This window comes from Podarcis muralis, chromosome 14, assembly GCF_964188315.1.
Source record: "Podarcis muralis chromosome 14, rPodMur119.hap1.1, whole genome shotgun sequence".
NCBI classification, from domain to species: domain Eukaryota; kingdom Metazoa; phylum Chordata; class Lepidosauria; order Squamata; family Lacertidae; genus Podarcis; species Podarcis muralis.
This window is the reverse complement of record NC_135668.1, coordinates 2,485,835-2,513,166: the sequence shown is the minus strand read 5'-3', so window position 1 is coordinate 2,513,166 and position 27,332 is coordinate 2,485,835. Positions and strand designations below refer to the sequence as shown.

The following is a 27,332-nucleotide window of genomic DNA, read 5'->3' as shown; positions in this document are numbered from 1 at the left end:
GGGTGCTGCCACACTCCAAGATTGACTTCTAGAAATGTGGAACAAGTATTATGTGGCAACTGCAGGAGTGACAGTTCTGCAGATCTAATAGAACTGTAGAGATGGAAGGGACGCCAAGAGTCACCTCGTCCCGCCGCTTGCAATGCAGGAATCTCAGCTGAAGCTTCCCTGACAGAAGGCCATCCAAACATATTGTGTAAGGAGATCTCACAGGTAAACTGGATTAAACAGGACTCAATGTGTGTGGTCTACAAAGGGGCTATACTCCCTCCCCAAGGGTTGTGAAGTTTTACGAAAGCTTAATTTACAACTGGCAAAGTGCAGCGATTCTCTCAGCTGTCAAATTTACCCAAGCTCCACTGTTTTAAGTGGAGGCATTGAGGCAAACCCTTTTGCAAAGCCAACGCAGTCCCATGGAGAGTAATATGACTTACCTGACGGGAATGGCTTTAGGCACAGCGTTGATGTTATTTGGTTGATATTTGAGTTTGTCGGCCTGGACAGAGAACGTCTCCATTGTGTTGTCAAACTCGGACTGGGGTTGAGCTGAGCTGTGTGCTTTTAAAACTGGCTGGGGAGAATTTTGGGATTTGGATGGCAACTCCAGCTTATGCAGATTCTCGTCTGGCAGGAGGTTATGGTTAAACTTTGGGCTTTCAAACTTGCGTTCAAACGGCCGGGCAGCACTTGTGTAAGGTTTTGTTGTGAAGCGATTATAAGCAGGGGTGACCGTCTTTGGGATCTGCTCTGTCCCATTCACTGGGCCTTTGTCAGGGAAACTTTTCTGAGGGTAGTAAGTGGACTGCACGGTGTCTTCTCGGCTGGCAGACCGGAAAGCAGCTGGCTTGTTCTGAGGCGGAGGCGGCTCGGGCTTGGACAGGGTGGAATTCTGAAAGTCTGACACAGAGTTGACTGCAACAAAACATGTTAAAAGAATTAAATACATGGCATGCCAAGGTAACATTTTTAGGTTTGCAAAATATTTCACAGACACGGCTGCATTCTGTGAGTGTACAAAGAAGAAAAAGCAGCTGTTACTGGGTGGTCGCAATTCATTTAAGAATCTCAGCTTTCATCTAAAAAGAGGTCTTTAGTCCTTATGCACTCAAAAGCATATGAATAGTTCCTGCTCAGTTCTCTGAAGTTAGAAGCATGGTTGACTGCAGATGTCTAGTAGTCAGGAGCAAGGCTTCAGTTCTTCACCTATGCCTGACAGCAACCCCCCCCCCCCAAATCACTGACTGCCCCAAATAAACCACGAGTAGTAAAAATTGTAGAATTATTCCACAAGAGGCATTATGTCAGTCGGCATAGTTTTCATTGCCCAGGCAAAGAATTTAAAATACTTATGAGAGGAATTCTTCTTACTATCCACAAATTTGGAGGTGCTGTGCATTTATTCAGCCTTTGTTTAGTCTTATATATTTGAAAAGGGAAACTATTAAACATTTTCTTTTTTAAGTGTCTAGTAGTCAGTAAAAGATTCATTAACACAGCTTCCATACAGTAATGCAACCCCTCCCCAAAAGAAACAGCAAACATGAGAAATGCACTGGCAACATCCAACATCTTGCAAGGGACACCCACTCCAAATCTGCTTGGGGCAGGATCCCTTGATTGTCTACAGTTGATCTGGAGGATACGTGGGGAGCTGCAGAAGACGTGCTGTTGCCCTAGCAGATCTGTTCTTCTGAAGAGCAGCCACCGTTGGCTGTCCCCCCATAGAACCAGCCGTGAGAATAGGAAACTCAGATCAAATCAGAACAAGGCCATTCGTAGCCAGCTAAATCTCAAAGGCTATGTAGCCAGTTTAAATCACACATGGCCACATCATATTTTACCAGAGAGCCCCCCACCCCTGTCGACTCAGAACACACTAGCGGTGCTTTTCCTAGTTGTGCTTTGTTTGTTGGGGTTTTCTTAAACTACGGCTGTCTAGTAGCCGTCGTATGACCTGAATTATTGTTCCCTTCGTAAACTAAGTTTCCCCAAACATTTCAATAAATCAAGCCTTGAGGCTCCTCTCCTACCTTCCGCAAGTGTGGACTTGGGCTGCAGAGACACAATGGAGTTATTCACAGGCTGCGGCTGGGTGTACTGCCCGGGGGGTGCAGGGGGAGGGGCTGTCACTTGAGGAACTGGCTCGTAGCGCTTTTCGCCAACAGCCCTGTCCAGAGGCTCCACGTCTACTGGCTTCCCCCTGTTGGGATGAAAAGAGAAATAAGTCAGCTACAGGGTTCTCTGTTGCTGCTTTGCCTTCCAAATGATGTTTGTGGCTATTCCTTACAGAGACTTTTGAGAACAGTTTTTCTGGGTGAATTTCTATGGGAAGGCTGGGGTGCTGACCTTGTGTCCCTCCACGTGATGCTGGACTACAATTCCTATCAACCCCAGTTAGCACAGCCAATTGTGAAATTGGGTGGGTGGGCGTTCTAGTCCAGCAACATCTGGAGGACCACAGGCTCCCCATTGCTGCCTTAAAGCAAGGCAATCAGTCGACCATAATCCTGAATTCCTTCTGTTCTTCCAAGATAGAGATAAAACCACTAGGAAGAGGTTACTCTTCTCTTCTTTGTCCATCTGTTCAGGTACAGGTCTGTTGAATGTCTAAGTGATGACAGAAGAAAAGATTTGCTCTTTCCTCCAAAGGTGACAGAGAGAAGCAACACAAGTCATGTAAGATGAAAAATAGGTCATGTCAGATGAATCTCTCTTTTTCTTATGGAAGCTTGGATGATCAGGGGAATGTTGTGGACAGTGTATTTTGATTTCAGTAAGACTTTTGACAAAGTCTTCCATAATATTCTTGCAGGTTGAACGAGGTGATTGTTAGGTGGATGCAGCTAGTTGGCGGACTGAACCCAAAGAAGTTCCTCGTCATCTTGGGGGGGGGGGGGAATGACAAGTGGAGTGCTGCAGGGCTCTGTCCTGGGCCCACTGTTGTTCAAAGTCTGTATAAACTTGTGGACCACAAACTAAACATGAGTCAACATTGTGATGCAGCATCCAAAAAAGCTAATGCTACTCTAGGCTGCATCCACAGAAGTCCAGTGTCCAGATCAAGGGAAGTAATAGAACCATTCTATTCTGCCCTGGTCAGACCACACCAGGAGTACTGTGTCCAGTTCAGGGAACCACAAGTTACAAGAAAGTTTCTGGGTTTCAAGTTTCAAGAAAGGAGATTCCAACTAAGCATAGGAAGAACTTTCTGACAGTAAAAGCAGTTTGATGGTGGAACCCTATCCTTGGGAGGTGGTGCACTCTCCTTCACTGAATGCTTTAGTTGAGAATCCTGCATTGCAGGAGGGTGGACTAGATGACCCTTGGGATCCCTTCCAACTGTACAATTCAATGATATTCTGTTGCACCTCTTGCTACAGCTGACAAGTGCATGAAGCATCATCTAGAAGCATCATTGCCATTGCAGAGAAGACCCGGCCACTGTACTCAGTTCCCAGTAACTTCCAGACTGAATTATTGCAATGTCTTCCATTGCAACGCAGCCCCTGAAGACAACTCAGAAACTTTAGCTGGCCCAAAATGCAGGGGTTCCATTTAGAGCTCATATAACCCATTTTAAAACAGCTGCACTGGGCCCAAATCAAGACGCTTGCGTTAGTGTTTAAAGCCCTAAATGACTCAGGCCTCAAATATCTGAAAGATCTCCTCCCCTACAGAACTTCCTGGGTTCAGGAATCAGCAAAGTGGCTCTCTTGGTCATTCCTCTGTTCTCAGAGGTGTGGGGGTGGGGTGGCCTGGGAGAGAGCATGTGGCCCCTAACTTGTGGAATTCCCTCCCCACAGAGGCTTGTCAGGCACTTCATTTTATTTCTGGTGGGTGCTGTGAAGACATACCTCTTTATTCTGCCTTTTAACACTTGAGGTGTATATTTTTTGGAGTATATTTTTAGAACCAACCTTATTTCTGTGCCTGAGGGTTGTTTTAATTCTTTTTTAAAAAAATATTGTTTTTTAATGTTGTGACTTGCCCTGGGACCTTAGGGTGAAGGGTTGGCAATCAATCAATCAATCAATCAATCAATCAATCAATCAATCAATGCCCAGGAGAATAGTTCTCAGGATGGGACCAGACTAACTGGGGGGCAAACTGCACAAATCTCGGCGGCTGTGTTAAGTAAGCTATCCTGCAACTGTGGAAGGAGATGCCTGCCTGCTCTTCTGTTAGTGGTTAACAAAAATGCACCTATGTATCTTTGAGTGTAAGACTGAAGTTTGCCTTCAGCTTCAACCAAGACCAGCCCCATCACTCCAAAACAGCTCTATCCCAGGTACAAGCAGACCAACATTAGAGGGATGCAATCTCTTCACCTGAAGCTTTCTTTCTACAAGAAGAGGATCAAGTACATGGTTATCTCTAGTTAACAAGGCATGCTTTTAAAAAGGAGGAACATTTAAAGGTTGGCTGCAGGGGCACCATGTATTCTATCACCATGTGCCATTGCACTTGTAGCTCTCCAGTCAGTGAAATAGCTGGAAATGTAGCAGGAACTGAAGCAGGGGAAGATGGGCAACTCTTCAAAGCCAGCAGGAGTGGGGAATGGCAGCTGTGTCCCCGTTCCCGCGACCCACAACCATCCCTCTTTACCACTATAGTGGCTTTGAGCTTGTCTGCAGTACTGTGCACAATGAGCACGATATTGCTTGTGGTTCTGCTCCCAGTGCAGCAGATGGCGCCATGACAGAAAAAGTGAAGCATGGAAGGTGAACAAGGAAGCAAGAAGCAGTGAGATGGGGGGGGGTGAAGGCAGGTGGAAGGCATACAAGCAAGGTGCAACCTGGACTCCAGGTTAAAACTGCAAAGTCACTTTCACCAACACTCTAAAGCCTTATGCAAATGCTAACTGATGATTTAGATCCAGTCTTTATTTGAACCTAGAACCCCCAAGAAAGGGGTGAACCCATGCTTCAGGATGCAATGAACCTGGCCCATTTTTGCATGATAGATGGAAAGACTTGGCCAACTTCATGTTGCCGTCTTCCATTTCTGAAAGAACCTCATTTGAAAAGAAACAAATAGCTGCCTTGTCATTTTGGCTTCTGACTTAGCTCTGTGGTTTATGTTTAATAGTGTGCGCATGCACACACCCACACCCATACACAGTGTTCACTTGAAAAGAAATGCCCATATAAGCATATTTATATATGTCTATATCCCACATTTGCCCCCCCCCCCGCCCAGCCCTGCCAAGAGAGCAACTCCCCATCCCCTGGAAACCCTCCTCTCTGATGGGTTAACAAAGCTATACAGTATTTCTATTAGAATCTGCAGATATTAGAGGGGGGAACCTTTGAAATGATAACAGAAGTGCAAAAGAGGGGAGGCTTACTTTGAAGGGTAGTTTGTGTAATTCAGCTGATTATGGAGATGGCCTGGTTTAGCAGGCTCAGGCAGGTGGCCAGCAGGGACCTGTGCAGCAGGCTTGTTTTCGTAACTCCGACGGTCGAAATAGGAGAGCTGCTTGCGATAGTATTCCTCATCCTCCTCAGGGTCGTAGTGGTTTGCCCGAACGATGTCCTCAGGGGGCTTTGCTTGAGGTCTTTGTGGTTCTGGTGCCCTAAACAGAAATATTTTAAAAAGTAAATGCTTAGGAAATTTTTGTCACTCATTAAAAAGGAAGAAGGTTCTAGAACAGTGATTCCCCAAGCAGGCAGTGGGATTATCTAGGGGGTGGCAAGAGGCAATGGTGGGGGCACTGGGAGGTGTAAATCATATTCAGACTTTGAAAAGCTGGTATCACTGGTTAAAGTTCATTAATGTTGTTGAATTAATTAAACTAGTTTTTAATTGGATTTTGAACAAATGTGCAATTACTGTTTTGAATTTTATTGTGTTATTATATCCTTAGTGGATCAAGGCACAGGAGAGCAAGAGGGGGAATAATACTGAAAAGAGAGTTTGGGCAAGAAGATCACAGCCCTGTTTCACGCTGCTTTTTATAGGGAAGGCATTTGAGGATGAACTGTGGACGGTGGAAGGTGCCACTCAGGTTCTTGTGAAAGGACACAATCATCTTGTGGAGCAGTGTGAAGAGTTCTTTACAGCTGACGAGGTCAAAGGCCTTTGTCAGGTCTATGAAGTCAAATGATGTCGATTATTGACCCTGGAGCTCTAAAAATAAGCCTTGTCAGTGAGTGACTGTAATCTGCTGAGAATGACACGGGCAAAGGCTTTCCCTACAGTACTCAACAGGGAAATTCCACAGTAGTAGTTAAAGACATGGCGATCATCTTTGCTCTTGTAGAAGGTCACAATGCCAGAGTCGTGCATGCCTTGTGGCATGGCTCCTGCTTCCCAACACTGCAGGAGGAGGCCATGGAGGTGTGTCATGAGGGAGGAATCGATGCCAATTTTCAGAGCTTCTGTTGAGATTCCATCCTGTCCTGGGGATTTACCACACAGCTTGGAGCTGATGGCGTTCTTCAGCTCGTCATGGCAGGGAAGGACATCCAACTCTTCCAAGGCAGGCAGTTTGGGCACTGTCAACTGCTGTGTCAGCAACCATGTTTTCCCACATGTACAGTTCTTGACAGTGCTCAGCACAAGCGGACGCCTTCATCTACCCCACCTGTAGTAAATATGTCTCTCCCAGATCAGTCTCTCCATCCAGCCACAGCAGGCGCTGTAACTCTTCAATGGTTTGACTTCCTACCTGAAGATGCACTCCACCATGGTCTCCCGAGACAGAAGGATGCCATCCAAGTGGTTTATGCAAACCACTATTCTGAACGATACTTTTTATTGGGGGGGGGGGGTGCACTGGGGATGAGTTCATGGCACCAAGGTGACAGTGGCCTGAAAGGGTTTGGGAAACACTGGTGTAAACTGAGCTGCTACTAACAGATGTGGATTCTATACAAAGTTAAAAATTGGGCCGGCACCTAATTGAAGACGCCTCAGTTGAAGTGTACTTAAGCCAATGAACAGACTGATTAAATCTGCACACATCTTCATGAGAGGGGGCACAATGGCTCTAAAGAGGGGAGGGGCATTTGCACTGAGCCCAGGAGAGACAATGATACAGTTTGGCTCCCTGGCAATGCCCGGGTGGACTGGAGGAGAGTGGGGAAGGAAAACAGGGCTGTGTGTGTGCAAGCATGGAAGGTCTGCTTCCACTTTATAAGCACTAGAAAACGCTAGAGGAGGTAGTGTGTGAGAGAGAGACTGGGGGGAGGGGAGGGAGAGAGAGAGAGAGAGAGAGAGAGAGAGAGAGAGAGAGAGAGAGAGAGAGAGAGAGATGGGATGACTTACAGGACAGCAGAAGATTGAAGTTATGTAGCAGCTGGAGAAGAAAGAAGACTCCAGGAACAGCTAGCTGGTTTGCAGGGCTGGGCAGTCCCCAACCCTCCTTATGATGAACTGGAGCTCTGAGGTCCAAGGTCAGAGAGACCAGGAGCAGCCCCAAGCCCCACCCTCTGACCTGAGAGGGAGTTCAGAAAACCCAGAATAGTCATGGTCTTGTGCAGAATCCCACAGCTTATTTTCTTCTTTTTTTAGATGACACACATCATTTATTAGTCTATTTTATATCATTTTCTACACCACCTAATGCCCAGAAAGGCCTCTAAGCCGTTTGTGGGCTTGTGAGAACAGCCCTCCATTTTAAAGCTGCATCTCTGTGCTTACCTGTAAGCTGGCTTCTCATGCTCATATTGATTTTGGGAGACTGTTTTCGGACCACTCATTGGGGCGATATTAGGTTTAGGTGCAAGCTCTGGAGGTTGCTGAAAAGCACACACACATAAAGACCAAATTAGAACAACTGGAAAAAAAAAGATAAAATGCTAACACTCTAGTACTATCATATACAAAAGGCATCCTCAGGCTGGATTCATATAAAAAGGAGCTTGACACAGCTAAAGCTTAACCATTTTAAGGTACTGATGCTTAGTTCAGTCCATTTCCATTCCATGCTTGTTTCATACACTTGAGTCTGTTCCTGCATTCTGTGGCAATTTTTCAAACACACACACACATGCATTTAAATTGTACACATTTTGTACTTTTCTCAGAAAACACACATTTTCATGCATTTCCTCATTTTTTAATTCAGAGATGTGTGCAGTCTGATTATTAACTGTGTTCTGATTTGCATAGAAGCCTGGAAACTGATAGTTAGGTCAGTTTGCTTTAAAATGCAAATTCTGGATTCAGTGGGAATGATTTTAGCACTGAAGAATGTAAGAATGGGCTGCTGGATCAGGCCAATGGAGGCCCATCTGGTCCAGCATCCTGTTCTCACAATGGCCAGCCAGGTGCCTGTGGGGAACCTGCAGACAGGACCTGAGTGCAGAAGCCCCCCCCCCCCCCCCCCGCGGGCTCCTGCCGTTTCCAAGAACCGGCACTCAGAAGCGCTGCTGCCTCCAGCTGTGGCCGCGGGGCATAGGCATCACGGCTAGCAGCTTCTGATAGCCCTCTGCCCCATGAATTTCTCTAATCCTCTAGGTTGGTCACGATCACTGCCTGCTGTGGGAGCAAGTTCCATAGTTTAACTATGCGCTATGTGAAAAGGTGTTTTCCTTCATCAGTCCTGAATCTTCCAACATTTGTGGACAAGTTCTAATGTTATTGGGGGGGGGGGGCGGGAATCTGTCCACTTTCTCCATGCCATCCACAATTTTACAAACTTCTATGCTGTCATATTTTACTTGCTACTTGATATTATGCTACTGACAGTTTTATTTTCAGTTCCTTTCCTAATAATCTTCAGCATGGAAATTGCCTTTGTCATCACTGCCACACATTAGACCTCTGTAATTCTCACAAGAATTATGTAAATTAGGCCAGAGTTATTGCTCTGGGAACTTTTGTGGTAGCAGCGCAGTGTTGACATTCTTCAAATAGGTTAAAAAAGTCATTAAAGCTGAAAATGGATTATTGATCCCATTTCTAGATCACACACTACAGTGGCCTTGTTTGTTTATCACAGAAAACTATCGCTGATGATCTACCGCGAACACACCTAAGAAGGCAGCTTCCGATACACGGCTGCTGGTCCAGCACGAAAGGAATGTGTGCCAGCAGGTGGAATTGCCAGTGGGCCCCTTGCTGGGTTGTGGGCCCTCAGCAGATTCCCAACCACACCAGCTGCTGATGCCAGCCTATACTCCTGCTAAAAGCATCAGGTAGCAGGTGACAGCAAAGACGTCTGTCTGAGAACCTAGACAGTCAACGCCACCCACAATAGAGAAGTGATAGGCTAGAATGATGGACCATTCTCACTTGGTAAAAGCATCATGGCAGCAACACCATTCATTTCCTGGTATCCATCAGTTCCTAAAGGTTAGGTGTGGCTAAAGTGCTTCAAAGTAAGTGTGCAGTCTATTAAAGTAACCCCACAATGTCCTAACTGTGGACCACAACTATTCAGTGTCCCAGGAAAAGGGTAACACCAGGTCCCAGAAGGCCCCAAGACTGTGAAATTGACAGATCTGGAGAAGGAGGAATCCTTCATCCATGAGGTAAGTGCCCCATCTCCATTAAAGATTCAGCTCATGCCAACTAAGTCTTGTGCAAGGACCACAGAGGATTGACAACAGTTGCTAAAACAAGCCCACTGAGCATTTACCTTGACTACTGGAACATCATTGGAGTCCTTAATTTTTTCCAGTGATGACGATCTTTTGTTTTCAAACATTTTAACCCTTGTCAGCACTGATTGCGGCTTCATGGCTGGGTCATCTTCTTCCTCAGCTGGTTCGGTAGGCAGTGGTTTACTGTTGGCAGGCAGAACTTCTGGTTTACTTTGCAATGGGAGGGGAGGGTGTGCACCCGCAGTGCTGTGAGGAGGCTCGTACTGTCCCACTTTTGCGCTGAACCCTTGCGGGGGGCCTTGCTCAAAGCCTCTGGGCTGGGGCTCAAAGTAATGCTTGGGCTCAGGGGATCTGGGCACTGCTGGGGGGAAGGCTTGAGTCTCTGTTTTGTATCTTCCGTGAACCTCATACGCAGCAGTGGGTTGCTCTTCATACCTCAGCTGAGTGGCGTTGAAGTTTTTAGCTGCATGCTCATAGCGGGGCCTGTTGTCGTAAGCCAGGGGAGGCGGCTCTTCAAAGCGAGGTTGTGCTGGAAAGTAGCAGCTGTGTTCTGTGCTCTCTTCTATGTTCTGCCGGGGATCAAACTCTCTGGGAGGCTGGTTGCTGTAAGGTGGCCGGGGCTGATAGGGCTGGTTCTCATCGTAATAGGTCCAATGGTCATCATAGGGAGGGACACGCTCCTCGTAATGAAGACGAGGGTCGTAGCCACGAGGAAACTGGTCCACGTAGTTTGATGAGTCATACCTGTAGGCCAGTGACTCATAATCTCTGCTAGCTTGCTTCTCTGTGTACTGGGCCTGAGGGTCATAGGTCAGATTGGAGTCCTTCTCCTGCCTCTGGGCTGGCTGCTTCAAGACATAGTTCGGCCGAGGGGCTTCCTCATTGCTGAATGGGTCCTTCCTGTACATCTGTAGAAAGAGAGTGGTTTGCTTCAGGTGCACGAGCAACTGAGACCATGAAGAACTAACAAGTCGAAGGAAACCTACAACCACAGCTTACCCGTTTTAACTAGCACCCTAATCGTAACTGATTAACTGCACAAGCTTTAATTAATGGATTAAGTAAAAAAAAAAGCACACTTCATTTTTAGACGCAGCAAACATCTGGGCTGCAACATGCATAACCTTGGAAGAGGCAATTCCCCTTCACTTTTTCCATACAGAGGAGGAATTGAATTTTAAGAAGCCGCTTGCAAGTTTTGGCTTTGGTAAGTACATGTAAAAATCTGCCTAAGTATTCGCAAAAATAAGCAAAAGGAAGTTGCCCGATTTAATCAGCAGCATTAGCTTAGCTGCCCAAAGACTATTTGATTAATCTAGCCCAGGGGTGGGGAAGACCACCTGAAGGTGGTCCTCCAGGTTCCTCTATCTGGCCCTTGGGAGTCTGCCCAGGTCACACACCTCGCCATCCCTGCTCTGTGCCCTTTTGCCTGGCTGCAATGTAGCCTTTGACTGTGAGAAGGCCTCTGGCTTGCCTGGACGGAGGTGGACAGGTGTAAACTAGACATTCAGGTGTGGCTCGAAAGTGTCATCTGTTGCCCTGCCCACTTTTACCTCTGGCTCTGCCCCCCCCCCCCACTGGGATGCTGCCCTTGGAGGGATAATGGTTCTCCTCCCCTCTCAGTCTGGACAGGGTCAGGAGTCCAAATGCTATCCAGTCCAAACCTTGGCACCAGCACCCCAATTTAATGCACTCATTAATGCTGCTGGTGTCTGCAAAGCTTCCCCCAACTTTTTGTTTCAATTCATTTGACTTTGGGCCTTGGTTCAACTTCCTGCCCACCCAACATCTGGGTGCCACAGTTCACCATTCCCATCTCAGGGTCCACACTTATGATGAGACTTTATTCTTGAATTACTCATTTTGGGAACAGTTTGAGGATCTTTGGCTTATCCTGACACATCCAGCCAATAAAAATGCAAAAAACCGAACAGTTTCCATTTAGTATACAGGAAGGCCATAAAGAACAAAACACAGGCAGATTTGGAAGACAGAACCATGTTTCTCTGAAACTAATGCAATGAACAAGAGAAGGTTTAAGCCACACACAAATGAAGTAAAAGTAAGCTTTGGAATGAAGTGGGCTTGCAACATCTTCTGATTTATGCATTCATTTTCCAGCAGAAATGAGAAAGGCAACTTGAACTCATGCAACAAAGCAAAACCAAGAGTTAGATTTTTATTTTTATTAAAAGGAAGCAGCAGAGAAGCTCCTTTTCAGGCTGCACAAATGCTCAGAGGGAGGGGAATCACAAAGGGGCACCTTTAGCAAGGGGGGGGGGCAAAGCAAGAATGATCATGTGCAGAGTGAATCCGTGCAACGTGACAGCACAGGCAGGAGGTACCTTTGTTGGATCTATATGCGGCGATAAGGACGGCGGCTCTTGTTCTCTGAGCATTATGTGAGGTGCCTCAGTGCCAGGCGTTCTGAGGGGGGCAGCTTGTGGTTGGTAGGAGTTGTAAGAAGCCATGCCAGGCTCCTCCAGCCTGACATTAGTGAGGCTTAGACTGGGCTTAACAGCAGAAGTTGATGAGGCTGAAGGGTTTGTTTCTGGCGACGGGGAAAGGTAGGGGGCTGCAGGTGAGGCTTCTGCTTTCTGTGAAGTGTTTAAAATATAGTTTTTGGTAAAGCGGACATATTTTCCATTCAAAAATCATATTAGCCACAACCACCCAACATATTTAATTGCAAAAAATCAAGTTGTACACCAGAACTGAACTGTTCTTCAGTACGACCTTAGGGTCCTCGATGTTGCTGAACTCCAGCTCCCACCAGCCCAAGCCAGCATGGTCAATGGCTAGGGGATGTGCTGGGTGTAATCCAACTACACCTGGAAAAACATTTTTGGGGACAGCTGCTTCCATAAAGCTAAACCTCCTCTTTGGAGTACACGACTATACCAAAGTTTATATAACCCACATCCTATTTGGCTAGCCAGAGAGAAAAACAGGGCATCTTGTAAAATTAACAGCAGATTGACAAAAGATGACAGCATTGGCTCAAAATTTTAGGGGTCCCTTGGGTAAGATGTTATCCATGGCACCTCTCTCCAAGTGTGCTCACCTCCTTGTTGCCATCATCACAATGGGAACCACTGTCCCACTTGCCATTGTCACATTTGCTTACTTCCTCTGGACCCAATCCGTGCCACACCCCAGAAGGTGAAAGCAAGGCAAGGAGAAGAAGCTGCTGCTGCTCCTTGTTACTCTCATCACTGTTCAAGTCAAGGCTGGGGAATTTGTGCTCCAACCAGATCTGTAGTTCCACAACTCCTATCAGTCCCCAGCACTTGCCAAGCTGACTGGACCTGATGGGAGGTTCAGTCCAACCATGTCCAAAGGGCCCATTTCTTATTCCTTAATTGAGCCACTTCAGTGGCCTCCACCTGCAAGTGCGTGACATCTGCGTCCCACCACCTCTCTGGAGTCCGACCACATTGGGAGGGCGCCATGTTGTCTACTCCTTTGAATCATTCTAGAGGCCTCTAGCTAGGAGACAAAATTCATTTGGAATTCATATAAGGCTAAAGTGGATTCCTTCTTAGAGGGCTCATGCCCAACTCTTGAACAGGCACCATGGTTATTTTTAAACTGAATTTCCATCTTTTTCCAAATAATTTCCTTTTTGATGGGGAGAGGTGGGAAACAATCTCATGTTCTTCTAAAAGTGCTGATCATTTTATTACTATTCTTTATCTTTCCTTTTAAAAATGATTCTCCAATAAACCAACCAACCAACCTGAAACAACAGGAACCCATTCTCAGAGACATGAATCTTGCAATATCATACTTCCCATCCTGTGGTGAAATTGTGTGCACTATACAGTCGTACCAGCCAAATAATTCTATAATATTTCCCTGCAGTACCGATTACTGAAAAGGTGTCTTGTTTTCATTTCCTTTGCTATTCTTATTTCTGGGGTTAGAGTCTCTGCTAATACTAGTTGCCAGACTTTCTTGTACCATGAAGCCAGCATGGGAGTCATGTTCTTTAAAAGTGCTGATCCTTTTATTTATTTCTTTTTAAAAAGGCAACTGAAGAGCATGTGCCCCCCCTCAACAACGGAAATGCCAACTATGTGAATCCAGTGTTCAAATGGTAGAGACCCACAGGGCTTGCAAAACAAAATGATAGCTATTCAATGCACCATTTAGAAGGCAATGCTCCTAAACACTCAATGCAGTTTGTGCGCACAAACAAACAAACAAACAAACAAACGGACTGAGAAGGAGAAGTAAGTGGCTAAGGTAGAGTAAAAACCAAAAAGCTATGAAGACCAACTGGGACCACATTTTACGCATCCAAGGGAGAAAATTGCTGGGCTTTGTATGTAATCTTATTGCTTAAAACCTGCAGGCAAGTATTTCTTCCTTACCGGTTGAGCAGCACTTGTTTTAAACCCAGGAGACTCTATCCGGTGGTTTGGTTGTGGTTGAGCTTGAGCAGCAGCATAAGGAACGTATGCCTGACTATCATGATGCACCCCTGATGTATCTTCTCTTACGGGTTCAGAGGACCGCGTAATGGCTGATTCAGGAGGAGTGCCGACATCGTCGTTGAGCGTCTCGTCCAGCTCTTGGTCCGTGTAGGCCCCGCCTTCTGTGTCTGTGTCCTCGTAGTCGGAGGTGTGTCTGCTGTCTGTGCTGTACATGGAGTACTCGCTGCCTGGAGCCGACAGGTAGGACAGGCGATCATCGTGGAGGTCGAGGTCGTCGCTAGTAGCACCATCTGCCTGTGTCAAACACATGAGGGTTGGGTGTTTACATGGCCGGGGGGGGGGGGGGAGGAAGAGTTGCTGTTCTAAATTCTAACACCATGTCTTTCTGTGCAGAATGAAGATTAATTCGCTTGCACCTGAATCTTAGAGAAAGAGATTTCAAAGGTTACAGACCACTAGGAGGGACCTCAGCTCAGCTGTACAGTGCACAGGCTTCACATGCAAAAGGCCTTGGGCTCGATCCCTGGTGCCTCCAAGAAGGGCTGGGGAAAACCTGCCTGAATCCCTGGAGAGCTGCCGCTGTCAGTCAGTGATGACAAGGCTGAGCAAGGAGGAGGAGTGGCTTGACCTTAGCACAAGGCAGTCCCTATGATCCTACCAGGATGTGTAGCCTTATGGTTTGTTTTTTTATGAACATATTTCCATGATCTAAAATATCAGCTGACAGGATTTGGGCCACAGATAAGGAAAGGTAACGGGGGGGGGGGGCGCGCGCTAATGACACCTGACACCTCCTCCTCCATCCTGTACACTGGTGCAGTGAAGGCAGAGCAAGGAGGTAAATTTCCCCTATCCCAGATTCCTAGAATCCCCTCAGCCAGTTGCCAAGTATCAGCTGCTGCCATGGAAAGCAACAGAGAACCCACATTTGCTGTCCTTGCTGCCTGCTACCAGACTGGTGGTTACAGTCACCAACTCTTAAGTCTCATCTTGGCTTTCCTCTGTCCCACCCTCCACCTCACCTCTCCTGCTCAAGGTGTCACGTGCCTGGAATGGGATCCTGGCCAGTTGTAATTAATGAGCCATTGTTCTGGGCAAGACTTAAGCATGCGTAATCTAATTAAAGCTTATTCTTCTCTTTTCTTCCTTTCCTTTGCTCTGAACAACAAAAGATGCAAGCGTCATCCATCACCCTGGACACAACAAGGCTGGCTCTCAATGCTAGTTCTCAGCACCTTTCCTTGTAAAGCTCAGAGTTCAAAAACACTTAGAATGCTAAGGATTACGTGTTGCTCAAGTTTACTTTGTTTGTGTCCCTTATTTTGCAGGGTCAACACACTGTCTGAACTCAAAACCCCCAAAGTAGTCCTAACACAGGGAATGAAATTAAAAGTAAACCAATACTGGAATGACAAATCACCCCAGCTATACTCAAAGCAATTGGATTGCAAATTAGCTATTACTTCTCATGACAGATCTTTGAATTGCAATGAATTGCTGCCCTGAAAATGTCAGTTCAATATATATTAACAGTCACCCAAAAAAAGAAAAGAAAAGAAAAGAAGAAAGTCTTACATAATACACAGAAACTAGTGAAATGCCTGTCAGCACTAGAAAGGCACAGGGTAAGCATGTAGACAGTTTAGGGATTCTATGCTGCAGTGGAGGCTACGCCATACTAGGACAAACATTTGGGGTAGAAAAGGGTTTGTACAGAGCAAGGAGCTGCAAGGGGATCAATGGAGATCAGCACAGACACATCCTGCACTCTCCCAGGGGTCCCCTTCACAGAGCTATCCCTTGCCCCTCAATTACCGGTATCTACTCTTGCCTCTCTGAGAAGGCATAATTCAACCACTTGCAAAAGCTGAATTGTAGGAATCTGCAAACATCATTTGCTTCTTTTTCTAAGGTTCAGAGGAAGTGCCAGTCCTTAGGTAGCCAAAATGGTGCCATCCACACACAAGAGAGGCACCAACAGGCTTGAATAATTTCCTCTTTCAAGCAGCCTTCTAAGTGGATAATGTTATTCAGGTTTGTATCTGCATTGGATTTGAAACTGATTTTATGCATGTAATTATTGTTGGGTTTTAAAAATTGTTTTATATGAAGTTTTTTGTATTTAGATTGCTTCTGTATCTGCAATTGCTTTAATACATGTTTTATTACACTATAAATTGCTTTGAGATGCCTCACTAGAAGAAATTCATGAATCCATGCCGAAGATGTAGCTGAGAATAAGATATTGCCCATATTATTCCAATACAAACCTTCCCATAACTTATTCAAAATTATCAACCCCAAATGAAAAGGCAGACAGGTCCATTTAAATGTCACCACTACACTGCAACAGCTTAGAAAACAAAACCAAAAATAGATTCCATACCTTTCCTTCTGAAACCCACACCAGCTGATTCTGCTGCTGCTGAATCGCTTCCTTAAGAGCTCCATACCAGCCATCGTTCATTGAATTCAAGTTAATAGTAGCTAAAAATAAGAATACAGAGTTTGAATGAGGTTTTGTCAAAACAACGCCAAAACTATGGAAAATGGCACTGTGTCTGGGGCAGTAATGTCTTTGAATGCCAGCTGCTGGGAACTGCAAGTGGGCCGAGTGCTTTTGTGCTCAAGTCCAGCTTGCAGGCTTCCTATGGGCATCTAGTTGGCCACTGTAAGAGGATGGTGCTGGATTAGACAGGCCATTGGCACGCAGAACCTGAAGACAAGAGCACTTCCCTCTCCTGTGGCTTCCAACAACTTGTACAGTGGAACTTCGGGTTGCGGATGTAATCCGTGACGGAGGCACGTCCGCAACCCGCTGTGTTCGTAACCTGCAGCGCTGCGTCTGCACACGCATGTGATGCGATTTAGTGCTTCTGCACATGCGGCGAAACCTGGAAGTAACCCTTTCCGGTACTTCCGGGTTTCCCGTGGTCTGCAACCTGAAAACATGTAACCCGAAGCGTTTGTAACCCAAGGTACCACTGTATACAGAAGCATTACAGCCTCCGGCTGTCGGGACAGAATACAGCCATCATGGCTAGTAACCATTATCCTCCATGAATTTGTCCAATCCCCTATTAAATTTTGTTGTAAGTACATAGTGAAAGAAAAAATAATGCATTGTTTCATTCATTCCCTCCCCATTCCCTCCTCAGCCTTCTTCTCCGTCCTGGTGCCCTCACCTGTGAAGAGGTGGTGGTTGTTTTTCCGTAGCTTGTGGGCCCTCTCATATAACTTTCTGGCACTTTTCCGGGATTCTGGGCAGAGCCTCATCCTCATAGTTTTTACGCCCTGCTTTGAATCAGGGTTCAAGAACACCACAATGGGATACCACTGTGCGTAATTCAGACGGTCCACTGCATTTGGAGTGACATCTAATAAGGCGTGCTTGTCCTGAGAAACAGAAAAGATTGAACAAAGCCATCAGACAACCCAGGAAAACAAGGCCTCTTGACCTGTTCTCTAAAGCCTCCTAAAAGTGCGCATCATTAGGTTTCAAACTTGCCACCTTTAATCTAACAGATTCCACAAAAATCAATTATTTTAAACTATTTTCACATCTGCAGCTGTATTCAAGAGCAGAAAAACCAGAGGCAGGTAGAAGAGTCAATTACCAGGAAAGGGGAGGCAGGGGGAAGAGTGAAGCTGGACACCTTGAAGATTAATTCTGCAGTCAACAGAGAATACAAAGGCAGATATGGGAGGTCTGAAAATGTAAGGATTTTTGAGAAAGGTTGAACAGAACAATAAAACAGCAGAATGATTTTAAGCTTTGAGTCCATCTTCTTCCTGACAGTAAGAACTTCCTGACAGTAAGAACTTCCTGACAGTAAGAGCTGTTTGACAGTGGAATTTGCTGCCAAGGAGTGTGGTGGAGTCTCCTTCTTTGGAGGTCTTTAAGCAGAGGCTTGACAACCATATGTCAGGAGTGCTCTGATGGTGTTTCCTGCTTGGCAGGGGGTTGGACTCAATGGCCCTTGTGGTCTATTCCAACTCTATGATTCTATGATTCTATGATTCTTGTTTGAGCCTAACCATCATTATAGATATTTAAAATTTAGAGTTCTCTAAGACAAACACTAAGATACGGGTTACTTTTTTCCAGATTGCTGTGTGAAATTCAATTCTATCTGAAGCATAATTTATTAAGCAGGTCAAGGATTTAGTGTTGTAGGTCCTCAAAAATCTATACCACGCTTATCCTGCATATTTAGCAAGTGGACAGAAGAGGGGTTTTCTTTAACATTTAGCACAAGTGGCAGTTTTGTTCTTTCTGCAGAGAGGATTAGCTAGTCAATGAACATGCGAGCACACATGAGTAAAAAGCACTTTGGAAGGATACCATTTGCTGAACCTGGAAGGAGACCACTGGCATTTTTCTTTGAAATTTACAAAGAACTACATTTGAACCTCATATGAAGGTCAGAGAACACCAAAAAGGAAGCAAGCAAGCGGGAAGCTGAGGTGCCAAATCCAAAGCTCAGCCAGCAAGCTGTAGCAAACTGGGAGGTCCAGGGTGTGGAAAGAGGAGGCTGGTGGGAACTGTGGTCCAACACACCGGGAAGGCACCAGGCTGGGGGAGGGGGCAGGACAATTGCACAGGACCTGGCCACGCAATTCTTGCCAGGATCTGGGGAGATGGGCACTTGGCAAGGAATCCCCACCACATGGCTGTGTGTGGCATTTCATCCTAGCATCTTCATGGGTGAAACCACAGAGACACAGCTTTCACACTGCAGCAGCAATGTCTAAATTACACCTTGCCATACCATGTCTTGCATTTCCCATACTTTCAGTAATTGGTGGCTAATGTGTTCCTTAAAATGGTTTTATCATCTTCTGTGTCCCTGCATGAAAGGCACTACAATACCTGTTGACCCACAAGAAACATACAAATGAGCATTTACTCACTTACTCTGTCAATTATCTGTTTGATTGTGTGCAGACGAATAATGCCCGAACTACGCTGGTCTGTACCAGCATCCCTTGGTTCACTTTCTGTTAAAGAGAAAACAGTTAATCAACAGCTGTGGGTCAGTTACATGGAACATTTTTACTGACTGAAACAAGATTATAAAATTTATTCTTTGAAAATCTTCTCCCTCGTTTTCAAACATCATTTTCCAAAGTCACTTCTTTCATGGTAAGGGCAGAACAGTATTGCTTATGCATTCTGGGGTGCTTAGCATAGGGCTGGGCAATATCAGCTTTTCAACATCAGGGTGTATTGCCAGCCAAACATCATGGTTTGGCGATATACCGCAATGTTGAAAAAACAAGATTCAGTGGCCTCTGCCCGCAGGACACTGGGTAAAACTGCCCCAGCTCTCACCTCAAGAGCTGAGGCAGTTTCACCAAGGCTCATGGGAGAATGCAGCTTGTTTGTGCCGCTCAGCTGGGAGGAGGGACTGCCCCCCCCCCCCAGCTGAGACAGTCCTGGTGCTCTTGTTGCTCAGCAGGAGCACTGGGGCTGCTTTGGGCTGCTCAGCTGGGGGGAGGGAACCCATGAACGGGGGCAGCACCGGGGCTCCTTTACCTGCTCACTGCAGGGAGCAGCAACCACACTCCCCTCAGCTGAGCAGTTTCACGGAGCCCCCCCCCCACCAGCTTTAACTGCTTGACTGAGGCAAGGGCAGCTGCACACTCCTCAATCGAGCAGTTTAAAGACACAGAGGGAGGAACAAGCTGTATCGGCGCCTCACCAATACAGCTTTTTTCTCCCTCCGCGCAGTATGAGGGCAAAGTGGGATGTCAGCTTCTCTCTGATATATCGCTGGTGCAACCACCACTGCTCGAGTCCCTCTATTGACTCCCTCCAGCAGCCTCTGCTAGTAGAGGGACTCAGGAGCGGTGGCGGATTCACCAGCAATATAGCACTGAGAGAAGCCGACATCACGGTCTGTTCCTCATACTGGTCCTGGGCAATATGATGATATATCTCCCAGGTCTAGCTGAATGTGCAAGAAAACTATGGGAAACACACCAGCTTTACTCTGAACCACACATCTTCTTGCAGAGACAGCTTGAGCTGCTGATTAACAGCTTGGTGGTGGAACACATGCTTTGTGTGCAGAAGGCCCTGTGTTCTTTTCCCAGCACCAGCACTTAAAAAGGAACAGGTATGGGGAAACACCTCTGTCAGAGAACCTGGTGCTGTTGGTTACAGTAGACCAGGTGTGGGGAGCTATGCCTCTCTTGACACTTTTGGACTCCATCTCCCATCAACCCCAGTCCACATGACAAATGGTCTGGGATGATGGGAGTTGAAGTCCAGTAACATCTGCAGAGCTGTTGGTTCTCTGGTAGTCAGCAGCAGGCAAGACTGTGAATGGTCTGACACAATAAAGCAGCGTTGTTTCCAATGTCAGAGCATTTACAACATCTAGATATTCATGTGTGTTATATTTTAAAAGTCTTTTCTGCCACATAAATGAGGAAGCCACTGATAATACAGAGACCTCATTTAACCTGCCTGGGTGTTTCATCACCATTTAAATATTGGCATAAGAGAGCGCAAACTTCTCATCTATGCTCTCAAGTCATTGTCTCCTCATATACAATGTGCCACCAGGATTGCATAATGCCCTCCGTGCTGAAATATGAGGGGCCCCATCAGCATTGGCATTCCACCGGCTCCTGAAGACACACCTGTTTAAGCAAGCACTGTCCTGAACTGACCTTGTGATTTTATTTTAAAAGGTTTTTTTAACTGTTCCAATAGTTATGCTTTTAAATGGCTTTATTGTATATTTTAATTAAGAATGCTTTAATTCCCCCATGGATTTGCTACTGCTTATTTTCATTATGTATTGATTTTAAAGTAATTAATGGCTTAGAAGCCATTTTGGCATATAAGTGGTAAACAGGTAAACAAATCAATCCTCTCTAATCCCAGGAATTGTTTTAAAACTTTGGTCTGCACCTGTAAGCAGGAGGGGGTTTAGCTGGGAAAACAGGACGTAGAAGACAGGCAAGGTGCTTACTTGCAATCTGATAAATATCTGGTTCTTCTCTTGCCAGTTTCTCCCGTGCAACATCTGCAATTGGTCCAAAGATTGTTACAGGCCTGAGAAATCCAGCTGGAATTAAAGGGAAATCATAGTAAGTCTTCTTTAAACAAAAACCAAAAAAACTACCAAGACATTCTTTGATGGCTTTGAGTGAGGATGGCTGTTTTTCATGCCAAGGGCTGCACTGACCCATGGCTAAACCTGCATGGACACATGGCAAAGTGGGTGCGGCGGAAACACAAAAGTGGGTCTGGACACATTTTTTTCTTTCAAAAGGCACATACTAGGGAGATCGGGGGGGGGCAATAACAGATTCACGGCAGGGGAGTATTGGGAGTAGTCAGTCATCTTTTAAATAACAATAACAACAACAACAACAACAAGAACAACAACTGACAGTAATGTCAATCTTAGTGTGCTACGAGTTCTGACATTTAAAGATGTTTACTTTTACAAAAAACACTAGCTGGCAGAAGAAGTGCTAGAAGTCAGCTGCTGTTTAGTAGGCACCAAAGTTATTTAATGTTAAGTGCCAATTAATGATGAAACAAGCTCTAGTTGATTACTGTAATCTTATGTGACCAAGTCCACCCAACCAAGCAGCCTTTTGTTTGGAAAGTGTCCCCTCTACCTGGGTCAGCCAATTATCCTGACTGTTTCTTGCAAGGGCGTTAGGAGGCTGTTTCCCCACTTTTCAACCTAAAGCCCTCTCTTGGCCTCAGCAGAGTTTGCTCAGGGCATGCATGTGCTTGAATTCCTGCCATGGCTGCTACTGGGGCAGGTGAAACCAATCAACCATTCCCCGCAAGGGCAATATAACAAGGCACCCAGGTGTTACACTGTCAGCACACATATGCCAACGCTATGAGCTGAAGAGAATTAGGTGGTGGGGAAATCAGGCAAGCTTTTCTCTCAGAGCTTACCAAAGAAGGATCACACATTCAGAGCTGGTTCCATTATAGAGCCAAGGGGAATTTGTCCATTACTGAGGTATGAACCACCAAACCTTTACAGTACACTTTTATAGGGAAAAGATGCAAGGCAGTGTCACAGAACAGGAGAAAGAAGGTTTGCCCTTCTGGGTTAGGAGTTTGAAACAATGGGTTGAAACAAAAACATCAGAAGGGCAAGCCATTTCTTTGGAAGATTGGAAAGGAAACATCACAGGCATTAGTTAGGTTGGGGACTGGCCTAGGGAATAAAAGTGTTTACTTGAGCAAGCTGAGGTCTGGGATGAATGCAATCAGTTAGTGGAAATACTCTAAACCCACTCCTACACAACTAATCCCTTCTATTGTCCACATCTTCCAACTTTTCACTTCTGTCTGGCAAACAACCCCAGCTGTTGGCTAAGGAGGGAACAGCAGCTCTAACGCTTGCTTTCATATTCCCTCCAAACTCCCTTTTCCTTTTGTATCATGTCCATTAGATTAAGAGTCTTGTAGGTAGAAACTTATCTTTTAATGTGTGTACACTGCTTAGAAACTTTCAGGCTCTTTAGAACTGCAGTTGTAATCATCATCATCATCATCATCATCATCATCATCATCATCATCACCATCACCATCTCTTCATGCTCTCTCCAACTGCTCCTTCACCCTTATGCTAACGTTCTATATGCCAAGCCATTTCCTTTCCCCTCCTTCCAAACACAAACCCTGAACAATGCTAATCACAGTAACATTTCCATTTCCTTTGAACCCCCACCTTCTCGAAGAACAACTCTCTCATATGCAGGAAACTTGGTCTGAACTGGCTGGGCAGAAAGGTCCTCTCTGCTTTTCCTGAGATTTCTTTTCGAGCTACGTAGGCCCCGAAACCTCCAGAAATCTGCACGGTCCCCACCAGCTGTCTTTGGAAGGGTGTACTGCACGCTAGCCAGCTGCTCAGCTCTGTGTGGAAGAAACAATGACAATGAACACTGAGACTGGGGGGAAACAGCAGCCTCACTTAGCTCCTAGACCCGAGTTTCCAAGGCTTTTCTGTGCATGTGCCAATTCACATGCCAACTTTGGTTCCAGGCAAAGCAAAATGGTTAAATCCAAAAAAGATTCTGCTGTTTGCCCTATAGGTTGAAAGAGCTGCATGCATCTCCAATGCTTCATCTTCACACATTCAAAATACAGTTATGCTTATCAAGGGCAAATCTGTACCTTGCATATGTACTCTGAATTGCAGCTCTGGGAGCTTGAAGTTTGCAAATTGATGTTCTAAAGCAAAACTCTTAAATTAACTAGTCTGAAGTTTCAGCAATTCCATCCAAGAAGTTCAGCACAATGCAGGTTTACAAAAGCTTAGCCGTTCAGCCAAATAAACGCTTCTCCAAGAGCTATTCTGAAATACCTGTTTTTGTTGGGTATAATGCCTCTTTCCACCTCTTTGTGATTTTTGCCAATCCGAATAGCCAGCCAGGATCCAAGCTTGCCATTGTATAATGTATCCACCACTCGAAACACCTCTCCTTTGTTGAAGCTAAGCCCGTAGGGAGATTCCTTCTCGTATTCAAAATGAGTTCTTATATAAAATGAATCTCCTACATCTGACTCCACAATGCGCCGATAAACTGCAAGAATGGAATAAAAGCACAAACTTAATGCTTTCTAGCACTTACAGAAAACTATTATTGAATCAAAATTATTATTGATTTGAGAATAAGCTGAATTCTGTAGGTCAGAGTGGTGAACCTGTGGTTCCCCAAGTTGTTGCTAGCCTACATTTCCCATAATCCTTGACCACTGGTCATGCTGTCCAAGGCTGACGGGAGTCCAACAATATCTGGAGAGCCACAGGATCCCCATCCCTACTGCAGATGGTTAAAAAACCTGAAAATGGCAAAAGGCATGATGGTTTTCAGCACTATCAGAATGTACTCGAGAACTCATTTGTATTGCAGTACCAGCATGTACCCGTGGTCAGGGATGAACAAAGATCCCAAGTAAACATGCTTGGAACTCTTGAGACACTTCAATGCCAGGCGCACTGAATTGGGAGCACAACAAAGCTAATTTCTCGGGTGTGTAGCAATGTACCAATTCATTAAGCTACAGGAATAAGCTGACAGGACTGAATTTTATTTATTTGCAAAAATGTCTATACCATTAGCATTAAGAAAAAATGATGTGTTGAACAGCATAAAATTAATAATGAAGTTATAAAACAAAATACAAAATACACCACAAATAAGGATCAGAAATACTCCAGTGCAAAATCAGAAAGCTAGAGTCCCCATTTTGAAGGAACTCTGGTGTAGATTATACTTAAACGTTCAGGTCTGCCAAGTGCATCATGGGGTTTATTAAGTAATGGGCTTACCATTACTCTACCATTTTCCATTCACACAAAGCAGATCCCACAAGCCTGAAGTGTGCACACACCTGGTATAGGCAAGGAATGTTGTAGCTTGGTTCTGTTTTGCTGCTGCCTACTACCTTGGACTAATTAATGCCAATGACTCAGACAAGAGTATTAGATTGCAGATACTGTAGCCTTTAAAAGAAGTGACCTGGATAAGGAAGCCCCACTGCTGCCAATCCACGGTGTTGGGGACAGCTCTCTTTTGATTATTATCCAAGAGAGTCTATCAAAATAGTTTTTGTCCTTTCATTAAAAGGCAGTTACTTACCATCCTTTTTCTTCTGTGCCAAAATTGTTACCTCTTCCCCTTTAGGGAGGTCAAGCAGAAACAGTACTGCTTCCTCTCTGATGATATTTGTGAAGTCTACGTTATTTACCTGGTGCAAAGCAACAGTTCAAAAAGTTACTACGCAGTTGACAGAACCCAAGTGTGCATCTAGACATTCTCTCTAGTTGCATTACTATGTTTGTATCTCGTAGCACATGTGCCATGAACTTTATAGTCTCTTTCTCCTAAGCAAATCATGTTGAGAACTCTCCACAGCCAAACCTTAAGACCATCTTTGAACGCCCTGCTCTGGGTACCTTTTTGGTAGTGGCATATTCCCTAGAAAGGCCTGCCTGGTACCTTCTTTGGGGTATTTTGGCACTAGGTGAAGAACTTTTGATTTAAACTGCTATGCCAGAAGCGGTTTAGTCATGCTGACCGCATATCCTGGAAAACTGTCTGTGGACAAACGCCGGCTCCCTCAGCCTGAAGCACCACATCCCATAGCTGCCTTTGACTGGACTTAACTGTCCAGGGGTCCTTTACCTTTACGTTTCAGAAACCTAGTTTTAGAAATTGTGTGCTACCTCCATGCAAGGATTATTTTTTTATTGTTTTTTATTCTTAGTTTGTTACTTTGTTACTATTTTCCTGCAAGCCACCCAGGGAATGTTTATTGATGGCGTGCTATATAAATCTACATCATCATCATCACCTTAATATTCAAGATTGCCACCTACCCTGAGAATCTGATCTCCTTCTTCCAAGCCTTCTTTGGCAGCAGGGCTATCCTCTAGAACACCAGCTACGAATATCCCGACATCATTGCCACCAGCCAGCCGCAAGCCCACACTGTCTCCTTTTTTGAATTTCACAAGCTTCATGCTTGGCCTGCACGGATTAGGAAATATTGTTTAATAACTGTCTCTTGCCAGCCCATCCCTCACCACAAAACCTTTACATTTCCAGTTTCTTTATGTACTCTGAAATGCTGTCAAAAGCCCTTCTATCCTAGCACCACCCATTTTCAGGCATCCTTTATGTTTGCACCTGTTTCAGGCAGTTATAAAATTAGGCTGTGTAACTTTCCAGGTGCAAAATGGAAATAGGCCACAGATTATGCTATTTTAAAAGACAGCTCATGATTACTTACTAGGAATGTGGGAGCTGTTTTGTTCTAGAGTACCTGGGAATCTGGTCTTGCCCAACCCTCTCCACTGAATGCCAGCTGCCTCCTTAAATCAGGATCCTGGGCCAACAATGGGTGCTTAAAATGTGGTGTGGAAAAAGAACAGCCATTTTACTTCTATTTCTCCCAAGAGGAACATAGGAAGCTGCCTTAAGCAAAGTGAGACTCTTGGTCCATCCTACTGTGCACAGTGCCTGCGAATGCTTCTCTCGGGTTTCAGACAGAGGACGTTCCTAGGCCTATCTGACGATGCTGGGGGTTGAACGTGGGACCTTCTGCATGCAAAGCTGGTGCTCTGCCACAGAGCCGTGATCCTTCTCCATCTTAGGTTTGCTTCACTTGCATGTTAACAGCTTGCTCACTGACCTGCCTTTGACACCATCATTGAGTGATGGTTTAGTGAGCAAGGGAGGGTTTGTCAGAAGTGCATAGGTCCTCTGTACACATTTATGTTTTGGATACATAGCATGCAATGTGAACAAGATAAAACACTTGCATTATACAGGTATGCTCAATAAAGCCAGGATGGATTTCAGCTTCCTACAGAGTGTGATTTAGTGGAAGAACCAGCCTTGCTTCTACATAATGCGTGGAGTGACCATTAAAGGAAATCATGGCAACTGTAGCTAAGCTAACTGGGGGGAAGGGGGTCCTCCAGTATTGGAAGCACAAAAACTTCCTGATGAAACTGTAGGTTGAAGACACTGGCTCAGCAAACTGCAGCCACTAGGCCAGGTGCTGTTGGACTCCCATCACCCCTGATCCCTGGGTCTGCTAGCTAGGGATGATGGGAGTTGTAGTCCAAAAACAGCTGGGAACCCAAGTTTGAGAAACACTGTGCTAGGTGAGCCTGTGGCCCTCCATATTTTGCTGGACCACAACTTCTATCACTCCTCACCACTGGGCATGCTGTGTGGAACTAGCAGGAGCTGGAATCCAAGGCTATCTGCAGAACCACAGATCCCCCCACCAGGCGGATCCGTCAGGGGGCAGATACACAACTGACATTGCCCATGCTGATCTGGTGAAAGACAAGGAAAAGCAAGAGTTCCATTACCGAAGCATTCCATCTTCATGGGTTGAGTTTGGAAGAGGGCCATCGGATGGACTAACGGGTAAATCCACATCTGGCTGACCCGCCTGTGCATAGACTGGTTTTGGTTCTGTTTAGAAAGCACAAAAGAAGATTGAACAAAATGCATTTTAAAAGCACACACAAATACAGGTATGACTTGGCTTGCTCCTTTGCAAAATTCATTCAGATCCAATCTCAGGAAGAACAGGGGACAATACAGTGCTTTTAAGTCCTCAGTTTGATCCTTTATAATTTTATCAAGATTTAACACATCTTTATTTCTGCCTCTAAGCTGTGCCTAAGGCAACGGTGGGGAGCCTCCAGACTGTCAGCCAAATAAGGCCTGCCAAACTTCTACACCCATCTGCCTTGTACCTGACATCAGAGATGTATCATTAGGTGTGAGGCCGGTAAAGATACTGCTCCTTGCCGAAAGCAGGGGT

At 45.4% G+C, this 27,332-nt stretch overlaps 1 protein-coding gene across 9 annotated transcripts in view; it reads right to left on the bottom strand.

Annotated features, from left to right (window-relative positions):
* The window catches only part of TJP1 (tight junction protein 1), a 324,709-nt gene that overhangs the window by 9,419 nt on the left and 287,958 nt on the right, over nt 1–27,332 (bottom strand). For 7 of the 9 annotated variants that reach the window (XM_077918885.1, XM_077918886.1, XM_077918887.1 and 4 more), the window contains 16 exons: nt 26,872–26,977; nt 25,366–25,516; nt 24,626–24,734; nt 23,347–23,566; nt 22,711–22,895; nt 20,977–21,072; nt 18,909–18,991; nt 17,176–17,386; nt 16,377–16,477; nt 13,928–14,284; nt 11,897–12,148; nt 9,587–10,459; nt 7,645–7,742; nt 5,348–5,575; nt 2,031–2,200; nt 435–912 (listed from right to left, as the gene is read on the bottom strand). In XM_077918885.1, coding sequence (XP_077775011.1) covers nt 435–912; nt 2,031–2,200; nt 5,348–5,575; nt 7,645–7,742; nt 9,587–10,459; nt 11,897–12,148; nt 13,928–14,284; nt 16,377–16,477; nt 17,176–17,386; nt 18,909–18,991; nt 20,977–21,072; nt 22,711–22,895; nt 23,347–23,566; nt 24,626–24,734; nt 25,366–25,516; nt 26,872–26,977 — 3,718 coding nt within the window. The remainder of the gene's footprint in view (nt 1–434; nt 913–2,030; nt 2,201–5,347; nt 5,576–7,644; nt 7,743–9,586; nt 10,460–11,896; nt 12,149–13,927; nt 14,285–16,376; nt 16,478–17,175; nt 17,387–18,908; nt 18,992–20,976; nt 21,073–22,710; nt 22,896–23,346; nt 23,567–24,625; nt 24,735–25,365; nt 25,517–26,871; nt 26,978–27,332) is intronic. The other 2 variants (XM_077918888.1, XM_077918893.1) reach the window with 1 other exon arrangement.